We start from the raw sequence: 17551 nt of genomic DNA, 5'->3' as shown, positions 1-17551 counted from the left end.
TTTGCGTGCTGACGAAGTTGGTGATGTAGTCATTGAATTGAGGCCGGGTCCGGGGGATCTGTAGATTAGGGTTCCTCTGAGGGTGGTGTTCGGGTCAGTGTGGATCTGGAAGTGCAGGTGTTCGGTGGTGCTGAGGGTGTCGTTGGAGTTGGTACAGACCTTGAGGGTGTTCTTGTGGATGATTGTGATTCCACCTCCTACTCTGCTGGTGCGGTGTCTGCGGGTGATCTTGTAGCCGTCCGAGATGAGTATGGCGATTTCGGGAGCTAAGGAGTCATTCATCCAGGTCTCTGTCAGGAAGGCGACGTCTAGGGAGGTTGAGTTAAGTAGGTCCCAGAGTTCAACGGCGTGTTTGCGGGTGGAGCGGGATGCATCTGATGTGGTTGTGTTCTTTCATGGTGGGTGGGTTGGCCGATCGTATGCTGGTGAAGCTGCAGTTCCGGCAAACTGAAGGGTCCGTAGGTGTGCTTTGGGGCAGCCAGGAAGCAGGTGTGTGATCGTCCGGTGTTGAGTGCGTAGAGGGTGCTGGCATCGTAACAGAGATGGGCATCGTGGCATCGGCGGGGGTCAGGGGTTCTGGCGCTGGGCGCGGTCCAGGCATGGATGGGCACAGATGGGCTTGTCTTAGTCACGCAGCGGCCGCCATAATAAGGGAGGTGGGAGGAAGGAGGAGCTGGGAGGTGGGGGCGGGCCGACAAATGGGACGTTCCGGGGGTGGGGCCGCAGGGACGCAGCGTCAAGATTTTTCTGAATGCTTTCTCCTGCTTTTGCCATGTTTTTTACTGCTTTTTCCTTAGTCTCTCCCATTGTCCGGACTGTTTTGTCCTGCTTTTGCCTGATTTCTGCTGCTTTTGCCTTGTGTTTTTACTGCTTTTTCCTTCTTCCCCAACTCCATTTTTCTGACTGCTTCTGCCCCAGTTTTTACCTTCCTCTCCTTCTGTTTTACAGCCAAGGCCAGGCAGCAAATTAAAACATATAGCTGGCTGCAATGAGGAGACAGGTTTGTTGTTTGCAAGCAGTAGTAGGGGTGTGTGGGGTGGTTCAGACATAGGTTGCAAAAAAGCGCCATAACTTCATGTCCTGAACTTGAAGTAAAAGTGATGATTGATTTGAAACCCAGGCCTTCTCTGCAGCGCTGTGCAGGACATATGCTGCTTCTTTGTCTGAAATCTCTATCTATCCGACTAGAGAGGAGCTTTTGCAGTGTGCACTTGCTGGGGCCTGGGGCCGAGTGCCGGTCGTAGTCCGACCTTAATTGGACCAGTTCTCGAGTTTTCATCATTTAGACGATGCGGGCAGATGGCTATCATTGGCTGCGCTCAGCTACCCAAAGACAGTGCTGCTCCGCCTGCCTTCAATGGCTTCTGAGACTGAAGCTGACTATGGCCGGGAGGAGTCCGACTGCTATTGGTAGCAGAGCGCTATCCTACGTTTCAGTGGTAGCATAGCAATCAGCTACCAATCACAGTGAGGCAACTGGCAGCACCTACGCATGAGGCATGATATTTTTCACGCATACACAATGGTGCCCGCGCCACCTGGCCATAACTAGACTCTCTTATTATAGCCCACAGTGCGGGCACGATTATTATTTGTAACGTTGCTCGCAGCCCAGAAGCCCAGTGAGTCAATCAGTTGCTGGAGTGTGCGCAACATTGGGCAATAAGCACGTCCAAGTCCAAAATTTGGGGTAAAAGTTAGCTTTATTGGACAGGTAGGCAATACAAACATGTTTTTATAAGGATCATAATACAAACATATTCCAAACTAACACCCCAGTCCCTAAGCAATATCCCCATAGCAACTATTACCCAACCTTGTTCGGACTAATCCTCCTCCCTAAACCCCTATCTCACTCTCCTGCCTACCTCTTGCCTCCAACTTCTCTCCCTTGCTTCCCTCTGTCCGAAGCTATTCCTAATGCCCCCAACCCTTCCTGCCTGTCTTGATTTTCCCCAACTCTGCCACCTGTCCAAGCAACAACCACCAAACAAGACATTTTATAAAAAATAGTTTACATGACTGAAAAGCATAAAAACGTATAAAGCAAAGGTGGGAGGGCGTTCCAAAATTTGTTACCCTACCTTACCGTGGTCAACCATAGTGTGCCACATAGAATGTTCACAACTTAGTCTCGCACTGATAAGCGCGAGCCAATCAGCATTGCTGAAGCTGTCCTAGGGCCTAACTATTGCCCAAAGCTGACAGGGGGTGTACACCCAGGAGCCCTCATGGGGCAATCGAAGTCCCAAATTTGGGGTAAAAGGCCGCTTTATTGGACAGGTAGGCAATACAAACATATTTGTATACAGATCATAATACAAACATATTGCAAACTAACACCCCCGCCCCTAAGCAATATCCCCATAGCAACTATTATCCAACCTTGTTTGGCCAAATCCTCCTTCCCAAATCCCTATCTCCCTCTCCTGCCTGCCTCCAACTTCTCTCCGTTGCTTCCCTCTGTCCGGAGCTATTCCTAATGCCCCCAACCCTTTCTGCCTGTCTTGATCTCCTCCAACTCTGTAACCAGGAAAAACTCTAACTCAGGCGTTTTTCCTGTTCCCCCCTCATTTACCAGGAATTCAAGATAATTGAACGCTTGTCATCATTTATATTTAAATTTAAAAAACAGAGTACCACTGTCGCCCAGGTGAAAAAACGTTATTCAAATATAAAACCCTGTGCTACCTGAAAGCATAAAACTCATCCTGTCGCCAAACAGTTAATAAATTATCCAAATTAAACATATATCCAGAAAAACTACCACCATGAACTAAATGAATTAAAGAAAATTGTGGGGGGGTGGAAAGGGGGAAGGGGTGGAGGATGCTAAATGATAAGAGAAGAATGTGGAGGTGGGGGAAATGGGTGACGTGTATTAATGAAAGAATTTTGAAAAACGTTTATGTTACTGTACACACCCACAGTAATGCTACCGTTTCAACAGCATGAGTTCAACACCATGTGCGTATAACCAAATTTTAGAAATCATTTATGTTTAAAATATAAATTTCATTTTCAATAAAGGACAAGTGAACTCCATTGTGCCTAAAAAAATTGGTAATCTTCTTTAGTAATCTCATCATGAACTAACCAATATATTCCATTATTAGAACAAAAATGTTGCAGTTCTCTGCTGACTTTCCTTCTTGCTGTTTCAATGGCAGTAAATCTCTCTGCCCCCCTCCAAATTGTGCGAGGCATCAACGCGGTAAGGATTAGTTGTGTGTTGGGCCACATCTTTGAGAAGAGTTCTAAGTCTGTTTTTATCTCTATCAATAGCCCAAGCCCTAACAACTGGACTAAGGGCCAGATGTAGGTGGCCCAATACCGGTCGGTAACGGCCGAAATTACCGAATTTCGGCCGTTACCGACATTTGGGTATTGGGCATTTGGGATGTAGGTGGCCTAAATTGCAAATTCGGTAATTTACCAATTCGGTATTTTAAGGAATCAATAAGTTACCGATTCCTTAAAATACTGAATCGGGAAATTACCGAATTTGCAATGTAGGGAGCACTTAAATGAGTGCTTTTCCCATTTTAGGATTCGTTATTTACCACCAACTAAAAGTTGGTGGTAAATAAGGAATACCTTTGAAAATGCAAATCAGTGCATTTTCAACTGTGCCATGTGGCAGACATACATGCCCTTAGGGCATGTATGTGTGCCACAACTGCACACAAGCACGATTCAGGGGTGAAACAGGGTGTCAAAGTGACCTCCAGGCCCATAGGAATGAATGTCAATTACCGATTCGGTATATACTGAATCTTACCGATTCGGTAATTTTTACCAAATGTTTTGCTACATAGCATTTACCGATTCTAAAATACCGAATAGGTAAAATTCGGTATTTTAGAATCGGTAAATACTATTTACATACATCTGGCCCTAAATCTTTTTCCCCCAGATGTAACATGACCACTTCTGGTTTGTTCTTAACTGATAACTCACTCATTAACGGCATTAGCTGGCCCCACTTCATGCCGCTTTTTCCCTACCAAGACAACAAAACTTCTCCAGAAGAAACACCCCAATTTTTTCCAAAATGCCTTTTTTCCGCCTTTTTTGCTGCCCAATTGATGAATGAGTGTCCAATAATCCAAACTGGATGCTGTGACATTGCCAATCCTGCCACCAAACTTGAAAAGAGAAAACAATTAACTGTCATGCTCTAACTTCCTAATATAACGCAAACAACAATCCGAGGACCAACATCCCAATTTTTTAACATTGCTAATGGAAAACAACCATCTGGCAGCTTCTGAGGCTGCCCCAATGCGGAATGAGTGTGTACCAAAATTGCTTGGATTCTTCCCAATTCTCTTTAATGACTTCCGCAATATTGACAGCAATTGTGAGGCTTTTAGTTGAGATCCATCCAGGTGCAGAAAAATAAAGGTTGAATTTGTACCTCCTACTGTTAGAAAATCTAACGATGCTTGTTTAGGGCATAAAGACCCACCTATAGCTTGCAAAATTACTTTTGATCCTTTGCCTGGTTGGTCGTTTTTTGAATGCTCATGAAAAATGTCTATATTTGAATGCACCAAGGATGTGTTTTTATGTCATCATTAATGGCAGTCCCTAACAATTCAGATATCCTGAAGGCACCTAAAAAGAGCCAAATCATGCATAATTTGAACAAATGACATTCAAAGGTGGAAAACTAAATCTCATGAAGATTGAGTGTTATCTTACACAACAGTTTTAGAGATATTGGCTCTCTTTTGTATAGCCCTCTCTTTTTTGTCTTTGCCCAGCCTTGCGTTATTCTCCAACCCATTTCCCCTGCCGATGTCTCATATCCCTAAAAGAACTTTCCGTAAAATTATATTCCAGCTAGCTTACCAGCTATTGTAATAGAGGAAATGTTCTTGTCAACTTTAAGCATAATGAACTTGACTATATCCTCTCTGCGCTGTTATAACCCAAAGCTATCATAAAATCTATACGTTTCACCCGAGTCTAAGAACTCCAGCCAAGCTCTTCTGTAAGTCATATCACCAAATCCCATATCTCGCTGGGTATCTGAGTCTTCCGTATATCTGCTCAGGGTGCCAAACCACGGAATCTCTCCGACTGAAAACGAGATAGGGCATCTGCGATGTTATTTTCCAATCCTGCAATGTGTTTAACTTTGAATATAATGTCAAAATTTAAACAGTCTAGCATAAAAGTTTGTAATAACTTCAACATCTGTTTGTCCTTGGCCTTCTGACCGTTGATTAAGTCAACTACTGTTTTATTATCTACATTGAATAGCACTGTTCTGTTTGCTTGTTTAGTTCCCCACACTGCCAGAGCCACTATCAATGGGAACAATTCCAGGAAATCTATACTTTTCTTTTCAGCAACCCACCTGGCTGGCCATTTTTCTGCACCCCACTTCCCTTCCCAAAAAAGGCCAAAACCATTGGCCCCAGAAGCGTCCGAGAAAAGTTGCATTTGCCAAATGAAATCTTCGTCCAGTGACCAGAGTGTCACACCATTAAATTCTGTCAAAAATGTGGACCATACCACAAAATCTGCTCACATATGTGCTGTTACCCTGATTCTATGATGTGGTAGCTTGATACCCGACATAGAAAAACCCAGATGCCTGCAAAACGTTCTGCCTGTTCGTATGAACTTACAGGCGAAATTTAGATGACCTAACAAACATTGGGCTTCCAATAATGTCAATTTTTCAACCTTTGCCCATGTTCCAATAGCCTGGTTGCTTCAATTATTTTCTTCTCAGGGAGCCTAGCCTGCATCCTATTGGTATCTATTTCATTGCCAAGATATGTGAGACAACAGCTGGGGCCTTCTGTTTTTTCCTCTGCTAAAGGCACGCCCATGTCCGGAGCAAATATTTTGAAATCCTGTAGCTCCTTTTTACATTGTTGGGAACCAGCCCTACTCATGAACAAAAAATTGTTGAGGTAGTGCGTCACTCCGATATGCCCTGTACGAAAAGAAAAACACCTCTGCAGGAAAGAGCTGAAGGATTCAAACAATCTGTAAGATATAGCACAACCCATGGGGAGGGTCTTATCTGCGAAACATTGACCTTCAAAAAAGATTCCCAGCAAAGAAAAATCAGAGGGGTGCACTGGCAATAACCTGAAAGCTGACTTAATATCCCATTTTGCCAATTCAGAATTCTGCCCTGTGTTCCTTATCATTGCTAAAGCTGAATCTATAGAAGCAAATTGGACTATGGAATCTTCTCTTGCAATAAAATCATTGACTGAAAAACCTGGGGGCCATGATTCAGTATTCTTAGGGACCACGCCTATAGGTGAAACAATGAGATTATCTAACGGCCAAGAATCAAAAGGCCCTGCCATCCTTCCTTTCTTTACTTCTGTCAGTAGTTTTTTCCTAATGATATGTGGAAATGTATTTGCAGATTTTATATTTTGCACAAATCAGCCACATCTGGGCCCTTGATATCCCAATTTAAATCTTTCCTTGAAACCCCATTCTAACAATGCTGCTTCTTGCGTATCAGGGTAGAAATATAACCATTTACATAAATTGCCCACTTTGATTGGAGTAGAATCCCTTGTTTCCAGACTGGAACGCAAAACCTCTTCCCATTTGATTGATCACTGATACATTGCATAACTGCGTGTTTTCCCCCCGCACCTTGAGCATTCGTGTTTGTACTTGTAAGGGTTTTTGTACAGTACCTTTTATTAAAATTCCAGCATGCGCCAGAGACAATTGTCTGTGGTCTGTTCCAAGTACCCACCCCCCCCCCCGGTGGGCCTGTTCTGAAAGGGCCGATAAGAAACCGCTAGACCACTAGCCGTGTACATGGATGACGGAGGTCGCTGAGGGTACATCCATTGGACCCAAAGCTCGTTATCGACCTCCCCCCATGTTTTTTCTGGCATTAACACTAGTCTGGTCCTGAACTCCTCATTGTAGTGTAACCAGGCATAGCCCCCAAATTATGTTGCTGCCTTCCAAATCGTGTCTAAGTACTTGAACAGTGACACTGACCTATCAGGGAATTTTTCGCAGCAATAAACTAGCGAAAATGAGAAAGGGAGAAGTCCATGTGTCTATATTTGTTGGTACCCTTGGTCTCTTAGCCAATTCCAATGCCTCCTTCTTTGAGCCTTCTTTCGCTTGTATTTCCCTATGGAGTAGTTTAAATACATCAATGAACTCCCCTTTCCATATCTTATCTTTTCTAGTCTTACTTAAATGTGCACCTAATGGCATCGAAAATCCCATATAAGCTAAGAGTTTAAAATGCGATGTGTTATTTTCTTCGGACTCCGCTTGCCTGGTATCTGAACTAAACAGAATTTTAACCTTGTCATCTCCTGTTCCAACCTCTCCAACTCCCTGACTATCCTTATTTGGTATTACCATCTCATTAAGATTGCCATCAGTGCCCACGCTTTTATCCACCCACAAACGTTCGTGCACAACATGCGTATGTACCTTACCTGAATTTATAAGTGTATGATCTTCGGTCAACAGTCTGTTCTTCGTCCCCTTGTTCTGGTGCCTCGAACTGAGTCCGCATTGGGTGCCCTCTTTCACTTGGTTCTGCGAAAAATAAATTCTCGAGACGTCTTTCGTATAACCCCCCTTTTCCCCTCCAATTGTTGACAACCTTCCGATATGTCTCCATATTCCAATATTTCCCCTTCTTCCAAAGACTCATTCCAATAAACTAGCCGCTGAGATCCTACCACCCCCTTATTCCCTACACTACCACCCCTTCTGCTACTGCTAGGCTGTTCCCCATGCCCAATACCCCATCATATTCCTTCCAGTTATTTATTTATTTAGTATATTTTATATAGCGCACAGCTACCCCAACGGGGTGTCCCGGCGCTCCTGTGATTTCATATGCTGGGTCAGATTTTAGAGGGAACTTTTTAGCAAAAGAGGAAGGTTTTTAAAGTTTTTCGAAAGGGGAGCTCTTCCTGGATCATCCAAATGGAAATAGGTAGCTTGTTCCAGAGGGCAGAAGCGCACACTTGGAAGGTTTTGCCGCCTGAACGTGCTTTTTTGAATCGAGGAGTGGTGAGGAGAATTTTTGAAGAAGAACGGAGAAGTCTGGCATTACTGTAGGGGCGGAAGCAGGCGGAGAGGTAGGCAGAGCCTTTTCCCCTAACTGCACAATTGGCCAGAATAAACGGTTTAAATTCTGCCCTTTTATGTATAGGCAGCCAGTGTAATTTACGGCGGTGTGGCGAGATGTGCTCACGAAGGGAAATGCCACTCACCAACCGTACTGCAGCATTCTGGACTGTCTGGAGTCGATGGTAAAGACCAGAAGCCAGTCCAATATACAAGCCGTTGGCATAATACAGATGAGAGGTAATCAGTGCCTGCACAATGGTCTTCCTGGTGTTACAAGGTAGGAAGTTGATGAATTTTTTCACCATCCTGATTTGGGAGAAACATGCAGCTGATACCGTCTGGACTTGTTGATGGAATGAAAGGTTAGAATCCCATCTAACCCCTAGATTTCTAACTGATTCTTTTGGCTGGGGGGGCACTCAGATCAAGGGGCCACCAGAGATTGGAGTCCAGTGGAGAGGGTTGATGAAAGAACAGTACCTAGGTTTTCCCGGCATTAAGCCGGAGAAAGTTGTTATCCATCCATTGGGCTATGGTGCGGAGGCAATCTTTTAGAGGGTCGAAAGTGGATTGGGTGGGGCTGTCAAAGGAGCCTTACCTTGGATGCCTTTTGACCGAAGACGGTCGAGAAGGAGGTGGTGGAAGACGGTGTTGAATGCTGCCGACAAGTCGAGCAGCACCAATACCGCTCTTGATCCCTCGTCCATCTTCCAACGTACGGCATCAGCCATCTCAATCAGTGCTGACTCGGTACTATATCCCGGTCTGAAGCCGTGTTTTGAGTCATGAAAAGCACCATGTGCTTCTAAGAAGCCTGCTAGTTGCTGCTGTACAAGTTTTTCAAGTACTTTAGCAGGAGCTGGTAATAAGGAGATGATGATTTCAGTTACTAGCTGTTCTGTAATATGGAGCTCTTTTTTCATCCAACGGTGTGGGGAATTTCGCTAAAAAATCCCCCTCTTCGCTATTTCTTAAGTTGCAGGACGCTAGGAGCCTTACTGGAATATATGTACTGTCCTTTCTTGGGCCTGGCAGTATCCCGCCCACGTTGGGCTGCAAGACGCTTGTACTTGCAGCTGGGAAAGACCTATTCTCTTTTAAATGTAATAATCTGTGTTCATCATTTATTTCACTCGGTATCCACACCCATTGTCCATCTTGCTTGGTTCCCAGAGAACTGACAAAACTATGCCGTCTTCATCTGCATCTGTATTTACATTAAAGTTACACAACTCATGACCAGATTTCTGAGGTAAATTAGGTAAAACATCTATTGTCTTTGAGGTATGGTTTGCAACAAAATAGTATCACCCTTCTCACTGGCTATAATAGGTGACAAACCCCGGTCAGTTAACCGTTCCTCTGACACTTCAACATTTTTAAACAAACTTTTTCCAAATATAAAAATATCTTTATTCCCCTTCACAGCCTGCGAGTTAGAAGTAATGCTGGGCGTTTTCTCTATTTTGCCACGAGGTGGTGAATTTTCCTTATTTATAGCAGCCACCGAGTCATTCCTCTACAAAATGACTTGTTTCTTGTAATGTATTTTTCTGGAAAAGGAAGAGGAAGGCACTGCGCGTGTGCGTGACCTGCCCCTCCCATTTTTCAGTGTGCTGGAGAATTCAGAGGCAGGCAGCAACGGCCCCCACAACGCTAAGGATGCCTGGCCTCCACCTTGGGGGTGCCCAGGAGTGGACACCTCACAGGGAAAGCCAGGATGGGTTCCACAGGGGTATTCGTACAAGCGCCTTGAGACCCTTGCGGGTGAGTAGTGCGCTATACAAGTATCAAGTTACATTTACATTTACTAACAGAAGGTGAGGCGTCCTTCAGCGAGTGGCTGCCGCTAATTGACGGGGCTGCTGAACCCTTGCTAGATAAACAAGCAGAGGCAGCTGCTGAAACTCTGCCCGCTGCCTGTCGCTTTCGCTGTTCCATGCCGACCCACGCCTCAGAAAGTACACCGGGCACAATCAAATCCTCTCTCCCGGTCGCACACAGTGCCCGCAGCACTTCCCTGACAGGAGCAGCGGTCTCCATATCAAAAACGACCAATATTTGGCAAATTTTACACCAGAAGTGACAAAGCACCAAAATTCGTTACCCTACCTCGCCGTGAACAAGCAGAGAGCGCCACATAGAATGTTCACAACTGAGGCTCATGCTGATAAGCGCCAGCCAATCAGCATTGCCTAAACTTTACTAGGGCCACACTATGTGCCCGAAGCTGCCCGGGGGTGTACACTCTTCGAGTGCCACCCCCAGGAGCCCTGATTACAGAAAATAATGGCGCCTGCACCACTGCGCTGCAGCCTGCACCGGCAATCCAGGGAGAGTCAAGCTCCCCTCTTTGCCGCCCTTGTGGACACCCACGCACCAGGTTGCTTGATAGTGGATCCCTCTTGACTTTGACTTGGGCGAATTTTGGTTTTGTATTTTTTCACAAGTAAATTGAGAGCAGAAGCCTATCTTTAATTGATTATAACCAAAGTTGATACACCTCTCATAAATCTCATGTTTCTCATTTCTTTCTGTGACTAGCCTATAGGAAGAGTTAATAAATTCCTTAAGTGCCCCTTGTTTTTTATCCTGAACCGTGTTAAAGTTATTTGTGCATCTGTGGTCAGTTTTAACCTTCACTTCACATTCACTTTCTACATGCTCTACAACCCTTATCTTGTGATCTATAAATCTAACTGCGGCCTTCTATTTGTGTGTTGGTACGTATGGAATCTCCATATCTTCTTCCACATCTTCTTCCCGGCTGTACCTTTCCTAAACAGTTCCCATAACTCAGCCACTCTGCTTCCCGCCAAATTAAAAGGACAGAGTCTTTGCTTCTGAGAGGTGGGATCCCGAAAGCATGTTGACCTCAAGGAATCTGGACCTGGTATCTATGCATACCATGATAGATATTAGAAACCAGTAAGAGGGGGCGTGGCCTCAACGAGCATGGAGCCAGATGTGTGCACCTAGTGCTCCTCTCCTCATTGGCAGTCCTGAAGCAACTGTCACAGAAGGTAAGAGACTACATTCAAGCCTGAAACATTGACTTTTAAAAAATAATTGGAATGTGGCAAACTAGGCATATTGCGTATTCATAAAACGCAACGGCACCAGTTGTAATGCGACCTCGGTGGCAATCCTGCGGAAGTCACCTTTTTTTGATAGTCATTATACTAGGCAAGGTTAATATTTATTGTATAGCCCTTTGTGACAACCAGGACATTATTTTTGTGTTACAGTTATCCTCATTGGGCAGAGGTATCACCTCAGTCTCATATGTTTTAGTTAAAAGACTTTCTCAGTGCTATTCAGGTTTCTTAACAGTAGTACTGAAAGGAGTCGCCTGGCCCCTGGGAGTGATCCAGGGCGTCATTTGTACTCTAGGGAAAACTTGGACCCAGGAAACAGGGCGTTACTTGTGTGTGGCCAAGAGGGGCCAGTGATTCCCAACTCTTTGGCGTCTGTGGCTACCCCCTTTGTCTAACAGCGGATAGAGGCAGATTATCCAGTTCACTTAGTAACGTGTTCCACGCTGTCTTCTCTTGCTAAGTGGATACATTGTGTTGAAACATATCCATTTTTGTTGACAAAGTATGTTTTTCTCTGTCAATCAGTGATGAAATGCATTGATACAAAGTCTTTGCAGTTATTGTCATTTGAAACTGTATTGTGTGAGAATTGAGTTACTGCAGGTTCTGTTCTAACTTTTAGAATTGCTCTTTGTTATAATACTATGTATGCAGTCTTACCTGGTTTTGTTTAGATGCTCGTTTGAACTATTTTATGTAAGAAATTGCAAGTGCTGAGCTCATAGTATATAAAATTGTAACAGGGCACCAATTGCAGTTCTCCCCGTGATTAGAACACACAAAATCTCCCAAAATAAATAGAGTTATTGTCTAGAAACTACCAAAATTGTCATGAATTCCCCATTAAAGTGGAAGAGCACCTTGCTCTTCTACTCTTCTGATCCGTGTCCTCTATTCTTTTTTGCCTCTTTCCTCTGCCTCTTTTTCTTATGCCCTCTCTCCAGCCTCTTTTCTCTGCATTGTGCCTCTTTTCCCTGTATTTGCCTTTTTTGCCTCTTATCTCTTGATTTGACTGTATTGCCTCTCTTCTCTTTATTTGCCTTTATTGCCTCATTTTCTCTTGATTTGCCTCTTTCCCTTCTTTTGCAGCTTTTTCCTCTGATCCCCCATTCCTGTGCTGCCAGCTTCCCCCGTGGTCCCTCCCCCCAGCATGTTGCACCCACCTCCCAGCTGACTGGCCTCCCCCTTGACCCCTACTTAATGGCAGGTGCCAAATAGGTACCAAAGGCAAGACCACCTGTGAGAAGTTAGCCTGGCATATGCTGTCCACTATTCTAGTGGGCACCTTGTACCAGTCTAATCGACCCTTATTGATGGTGGTTGTAAAGTCAACCTTATAGACCAGCTATCCTAGTGGTAGCATGGACCAGCGGTCTTAGGCTAAGACTTCAGAGAGCATGTGAAGCCAGCTGTTTTACCAATTATGATTGCCTAAATACCAAATGAAAGGACACCACAAATGGTATATATCAAATATATATGTATTTATTTCTAACACAACCCCTCTGCACTCTTTACGAGGTCAGAGATTGTAGTACATCACAAGTTACTCAATTAGCATACGATAAGTTGCACAAATACAGTTATGCTCTAGGGGCCTCACAAACCATATACTAAGTAAGTGGTATAAGAACCACTTCAGAAATAGTGAATAGGCCTAGGGCCTAGGGAATCGCTGGGGCTACACTAGACAACCAAAGGTTAGGTAGTAGGAGACCCATGGGAGACGCGTGCAGTGTCTACACACACTCGCGAATTATCATTGACTTATAATGGAGAACGAAGAAGTTACAAAGTTACTGTTTTATGGCACTTCCGGATGGACTACGACAAAACCCTTTAGACTAGGACACTTCGAGAGTCAAGACCCACAAGAGCACCGGAGTACTCGTGTTACCTCACCCAGGGAAGCCAGGTGCATAGGTGTATTTTCGTGTCGGGTTTCATCGATGCTTTCAATGGAGACCTGCAAATGAAGTGCTGCAGTTGGCCAAAGGAAGAGTGTCCAGTGGATCAAAGGGTGGATCCAAGAACTGAAGAACCTGAAAGCATAGGGGACAGAGTCTGGGTCACTAGCCAGTGACCAGGAAGGTACCAAGAAGGAACCAGGCGATGTTGCGATGATCGCAGGTGAAGATGTGAAGCTGGTCTCTGCAGCCACAAGGACCAGGAGATCTCGACGATGACCAGGAGCTGGATTCGAGCTGTCCCACAAAGGATCTGGTTGACTGCGGTGTCGGTATCCGGACTGGACCCAACTAGCCTTGGCAAATGCAACCACGCAGGAAGTGAAGATTGGCTTTGGAGCAGACCAGCAAGGTCTGATGAGCTTCTACTTTGCAGGGAAGCTGGAGCAGGGCTGGAGCAACTAGGAAAGCTGTTTGGTTTCAAAGGTTTGTCTTTAGGGGGCTCACTAGCCAGCAGGCTAGCAACCAGGAAGATGCATTGAACTGAAATGCAAGAGCGGGCCACACGCGGCACAACTGCAAGGTTGCCTCTGTAGTTGCACTGTTAGCAAAATGCAGGATATCCAGGGTGTCCGGTCCCACGTCTCTTGTGTCCACCACGGGTCTCAGCTTTGTTGTGGATGTGGATCAGAGTCAGAGAAGTCTGGAAGTCCAGTTCCTGAGTTGCTGAGTCTTCGGGATCCATCAGGCGCATCAACAAAGCAGACTGGCAAGTTACTGGTGGTGCCTGTTTGCACAGGGTGGTCACTCCTTGACCACAAGGGAGATGTCTTCAGTCTTCCATTCAGAATGGAATGTCGAAGGTCCAAGAGTTTCATTTCAGAGTTTTGTTCCAGGATAATCTAAAATCCTGGGGACACAACACCTATCTTTATACTAAGAAAATGGGCTGGATTACCCACTAGGTGTCTCCTATGGGTGGACCTGGGAAGGGGGTGGTTACACCCTTTTCCCTTTGTCCAGTTTTGCACCAGAGCGGGGCAGGAGTGCCCTGCAACTGTTTTGAACCGGGCTATGCATGGAGCACCTTGTGTGTCCCAGGCAGTTACTGGAAAAGCATATTTCCATTCAACCCAACCTGCCCCTATACACTACAGGCTGTCTGGGGAGGTGCTAGCACCTCCCTCGACAGGAAACCAATTGCCCAGGCCTCCTTTGCGGAAGTTTCCCCCAGCAGCAGGAGGTCAGACTTGTGTCTGTGGCAGCAGCATCTTTGTGATGCTGGGGCTCTGTTTAACTTTAACCGGGTAAAGCAGTAACATACATGTCTTTTCCCTCTAGAAGGGTGGAATGCTACCCCCACCACCAGAACTGGTGGGGGGGTAGTATTCCAAAGTGTTTGACACCTTACACGACATGTTTTGATAAAGCCAAACCAAAGTTAGCATTAACCGCGAGGATTATAATGCACTTAAGAGTATATAGCTGCAGAGGGGCTCAGCTTATGCTAGGGCACCTTCTCACATAAAACCAAGCACTCTGCCTCCAGGATTGTTAAGGCCTGCCATAGGAGTGACTTATAGGTTACTATGTGTCTATAAATAAGTTATATATATATATACTATATCTAAGTAAGGGGCGATTACACCACCGTATCCAAGCTGAGTGATAAGCCTGTGGTGTCAGTTTGGATGGCAAGCCAGGGGTGGCATAATACATGCTGCAGCCCCTGGTAGGCCTTGGATGCACCTATGCCCTGGGTACCTATGGTACACTATACAGGAGCTCGCAGAGGTGACCCAATACCCAATCAGGTATGTACCTAAAGTACATGGTATCAATTTAGAGAGAGAACAGCTGGGCTGTGGGTCTGATTAGCAGGCCCACAGCCACACTAAAGTCGATAAACCAGAAAATCACAGCAAAAAGTGGGGGTGACCATAGGAAGCAGACCCTACTCTACTACACAACCACCCCCCCCAAAAAAAATGTAGGGACATTAAACTAACCTTGACCAGTTGAGTCTTCATGTTCTAAGTGGAAATATCTGGAGAGTCCATCTGCATTGGCATGGTCAGTCCCAGGTCTATGTTCCACTGTAAAGTCCATCCCCTGTAGGGAAATGGACCACCTGAGCAGTTTGGGATTGTCACCCTTCATCTGATTTAGCCACAAGAGGGGCTTATGATCTGTCTGAATCTTGAAGTGAGTACCAAACAAGTATGGCCTCAGCTTCTTCAGGGCATAAACCACAGCAAAGGCCTCCCTCTCAATATCTGACCAACGTTTCTCTCTTGGGGTCAGCCTTCTGCTAATAAAAGCTATTGGCTGGTCCTGACCATCTTTATTCAGTTGTGAAAGAACAGCACCCACACCCAATTTAGAAGCATCTGTTTGAACAATGAATTATTTGGAGTAGTGTAGACTTTGCAGAATAGGTGCAGTGCGGTGCACAGACATAATATCGACTCCAAAATATCGTCTGGACAGAATATCGAGGAAAAAATATCGTTTGGACAAAATATCGACTGGACAGAATATCGACAGCCAAAATATGGTTTTTAAGGTAAGTGCAGTAATATCGACTGTAAATAATATCGAAAGTGAAAATATGTAAGTATATACTATAGATAGTAAAAAAAAGTGTTTTTATTTTTAGGGTTCAGGGTCAGTTTTGGGTTTTTGGGTAAAGGGGTATTTTTAGGGTTCAGGGTCAGTTTTGGGTTTTTGGGTAAAGGGGTATTTTTAGGGTTCAGGGTCAGTTTTGGGTTTTTGGGTAAAGGGGTATTTTTAGGGTTCAGGGTCAGTTTTCAGTTTTTGGGTAAAGGGGTATTTTTAGGGTTCAGGGTCAGTTTTCAGTTTTTGGGTAAAGGGGTATTTTTAGGGTTCAGGGTCAGTTTTCAGTTTTTGGGTATTATTTTATTATATTTTATTACTATATATATATATGTTTAATAAATATGAAATAAAAAAATATTTATTTAACTTTCATTAATTATTTAATTATTATAAGTTAATTTAAGTAATTTTAAGTATATTTTAGTAATTAATTATTAATATTAATTTAATTTAACACTGTTTTTAGTAAATACGATATTTTTTACAACTATATTTTTGTACTTACCTGTTTGTACATACAAACTCGATATTTTTGCTGTAGATATTTTTTCCTCGATATTTTGGGTAGTCGATATTTTGGTAGTCGATATTTTTTCAGTGATCCGTGCAGTGCACATGGGCTGCTTCAAGTCATCAAATGCCTTTTGACAGCTTACTGTCCACTGAACTTTCTTTGGCATTTTTTTGGAAGTTAAGTAATTGAGAGGTGTCACAATGGACCCATAACTCTTAAAAAACTTCCTGTAGTACCCAGTCAGGCCCAAGAAAGCTCTGACCTGTGTCTGGGTGGTGGGAGGAGTCCAGTCCTTTATGGTCTGGATCTTGCTCTCCAATGGTTGAACCTGGCCTCCACCTACCAGGTGGCCCAGGTATACAACCTTGCTCTGCCCTATCTGGCACTTGGTAGCCTTGATAGTTAGGCCTGCCTTTTGCAGGGCCTCCAAAACATTCTTCAGGTGGATCGGGTGATCTTCCCAAGTGGAGCTAAAGACAGCAATATCATCAAGATAAGCTGCACAATAGTCATCCAGACCTGAGAGGACTTGGTTCACCAACCTTTGGAAAGTGGCAGGTGCATTCTTCAGACCAAAGGGCATTACCACAAATTGATAATGACCTCCTGGGGTTGAAAATGCTGTTTTGGCTTTTGCATCATCAGCTCGTCTGATCTGCCAGTAGCCAGCTGTCAAGTCAAATGTACTCAAAAACTTGACAGAAGCCAATCTGTCAATGAGCTTATCTGCTCTTGGTATTGGGTGGGCATCTGTCCTAGTGACAGCATTGAGGCCTCTGTAATCCACACAAAACCTCATCTCTCTCCTACCATCTTGGGTGTGAGGTTTAGGCACAAAGACTACAGGACTGGCGAAAGGACTCACTCCGTGCTCCAACATCTTTTGGACCTCTGTCCTGATACACTCCCTGACATGATCAGGTTGCCTGTAGAGTTTACTCTTCACAGGCAGACTATCACCAGTGTCGACCTTATGCCTCCAGCCGCCATCATGGAAGCTAGCCGCGTGCAGCCTATCAAGCTAGCCAGGGTTACCAAAGTCCTCGGCAGAACCGGCTCACAGGGCCAGTGCACCCAGGTTCGGGTTGAGTTCATGGATGACAGCAACCGATCAATTATTCGTAATGTGAAGGGGCCAGTCCGTGAAGGAGATGTCCTTACGTTACTGGAATCTGAACGTGAAGCAAGAAGATTACGCTAAAACATTGCATTGATTTCAATGATCCTGCTACAAACTTAGACGTGAAGAAACATCTGATCGTTTGATATTCAAAACGCTGAAAACATTTTTGGGGGAATAAACTTGTTCA

General features: G+C 44.6%; 1 protein-coding gene across 1 annotated transcript; it reads left to right on the top strand.

The window, feature by feature from the left end:
- Positions 1-17229: 17229 nt before the first annotated feature.
- On the top strand, positions 17230-17551 carry LOC144826900 (small ribosomal subunit protein eS28). The gene has a single exon (XM_078685362.1). The coding sequence runs from the start codon at positions 17233-17235 to the stop codon at positions 17440-17442; it is 210 nt and encodes a 69-aa protein (XP_078541488.1). The 5' UTR covers positions 17230-17232; the 3' UTR covers positions 17443-17551.

Source organism: Lissotriton helveticus, chromosome 4_1 (genome assembly GCF_964261635.1).
Source record: "Lissotriton helveticus chromosome 4_1, aLisHel1.1, whole genome shotgun sequence".
Classification (NCBI taxonomy): Eukaryota; Metazoa; Chordata; class Amphibia; order Caudata; family Salamandridae; genus Lissotriton; species Lissotriton helveticus.
Note: the sequence above shows the minus strand (reverse complement) of the source record. Positions and strands in the feature narration are given on the sequence as shown.

Excerpts from the sequence above, each read along its gene's own strand:
- LOC144826900 (XM_078685362.1), top strand. The coding sequence starts at position 17,233 with ATGGAAGCTAGCCGCGTGCAGCCTATCAAGCTAGCCAGGGTTACCAAA.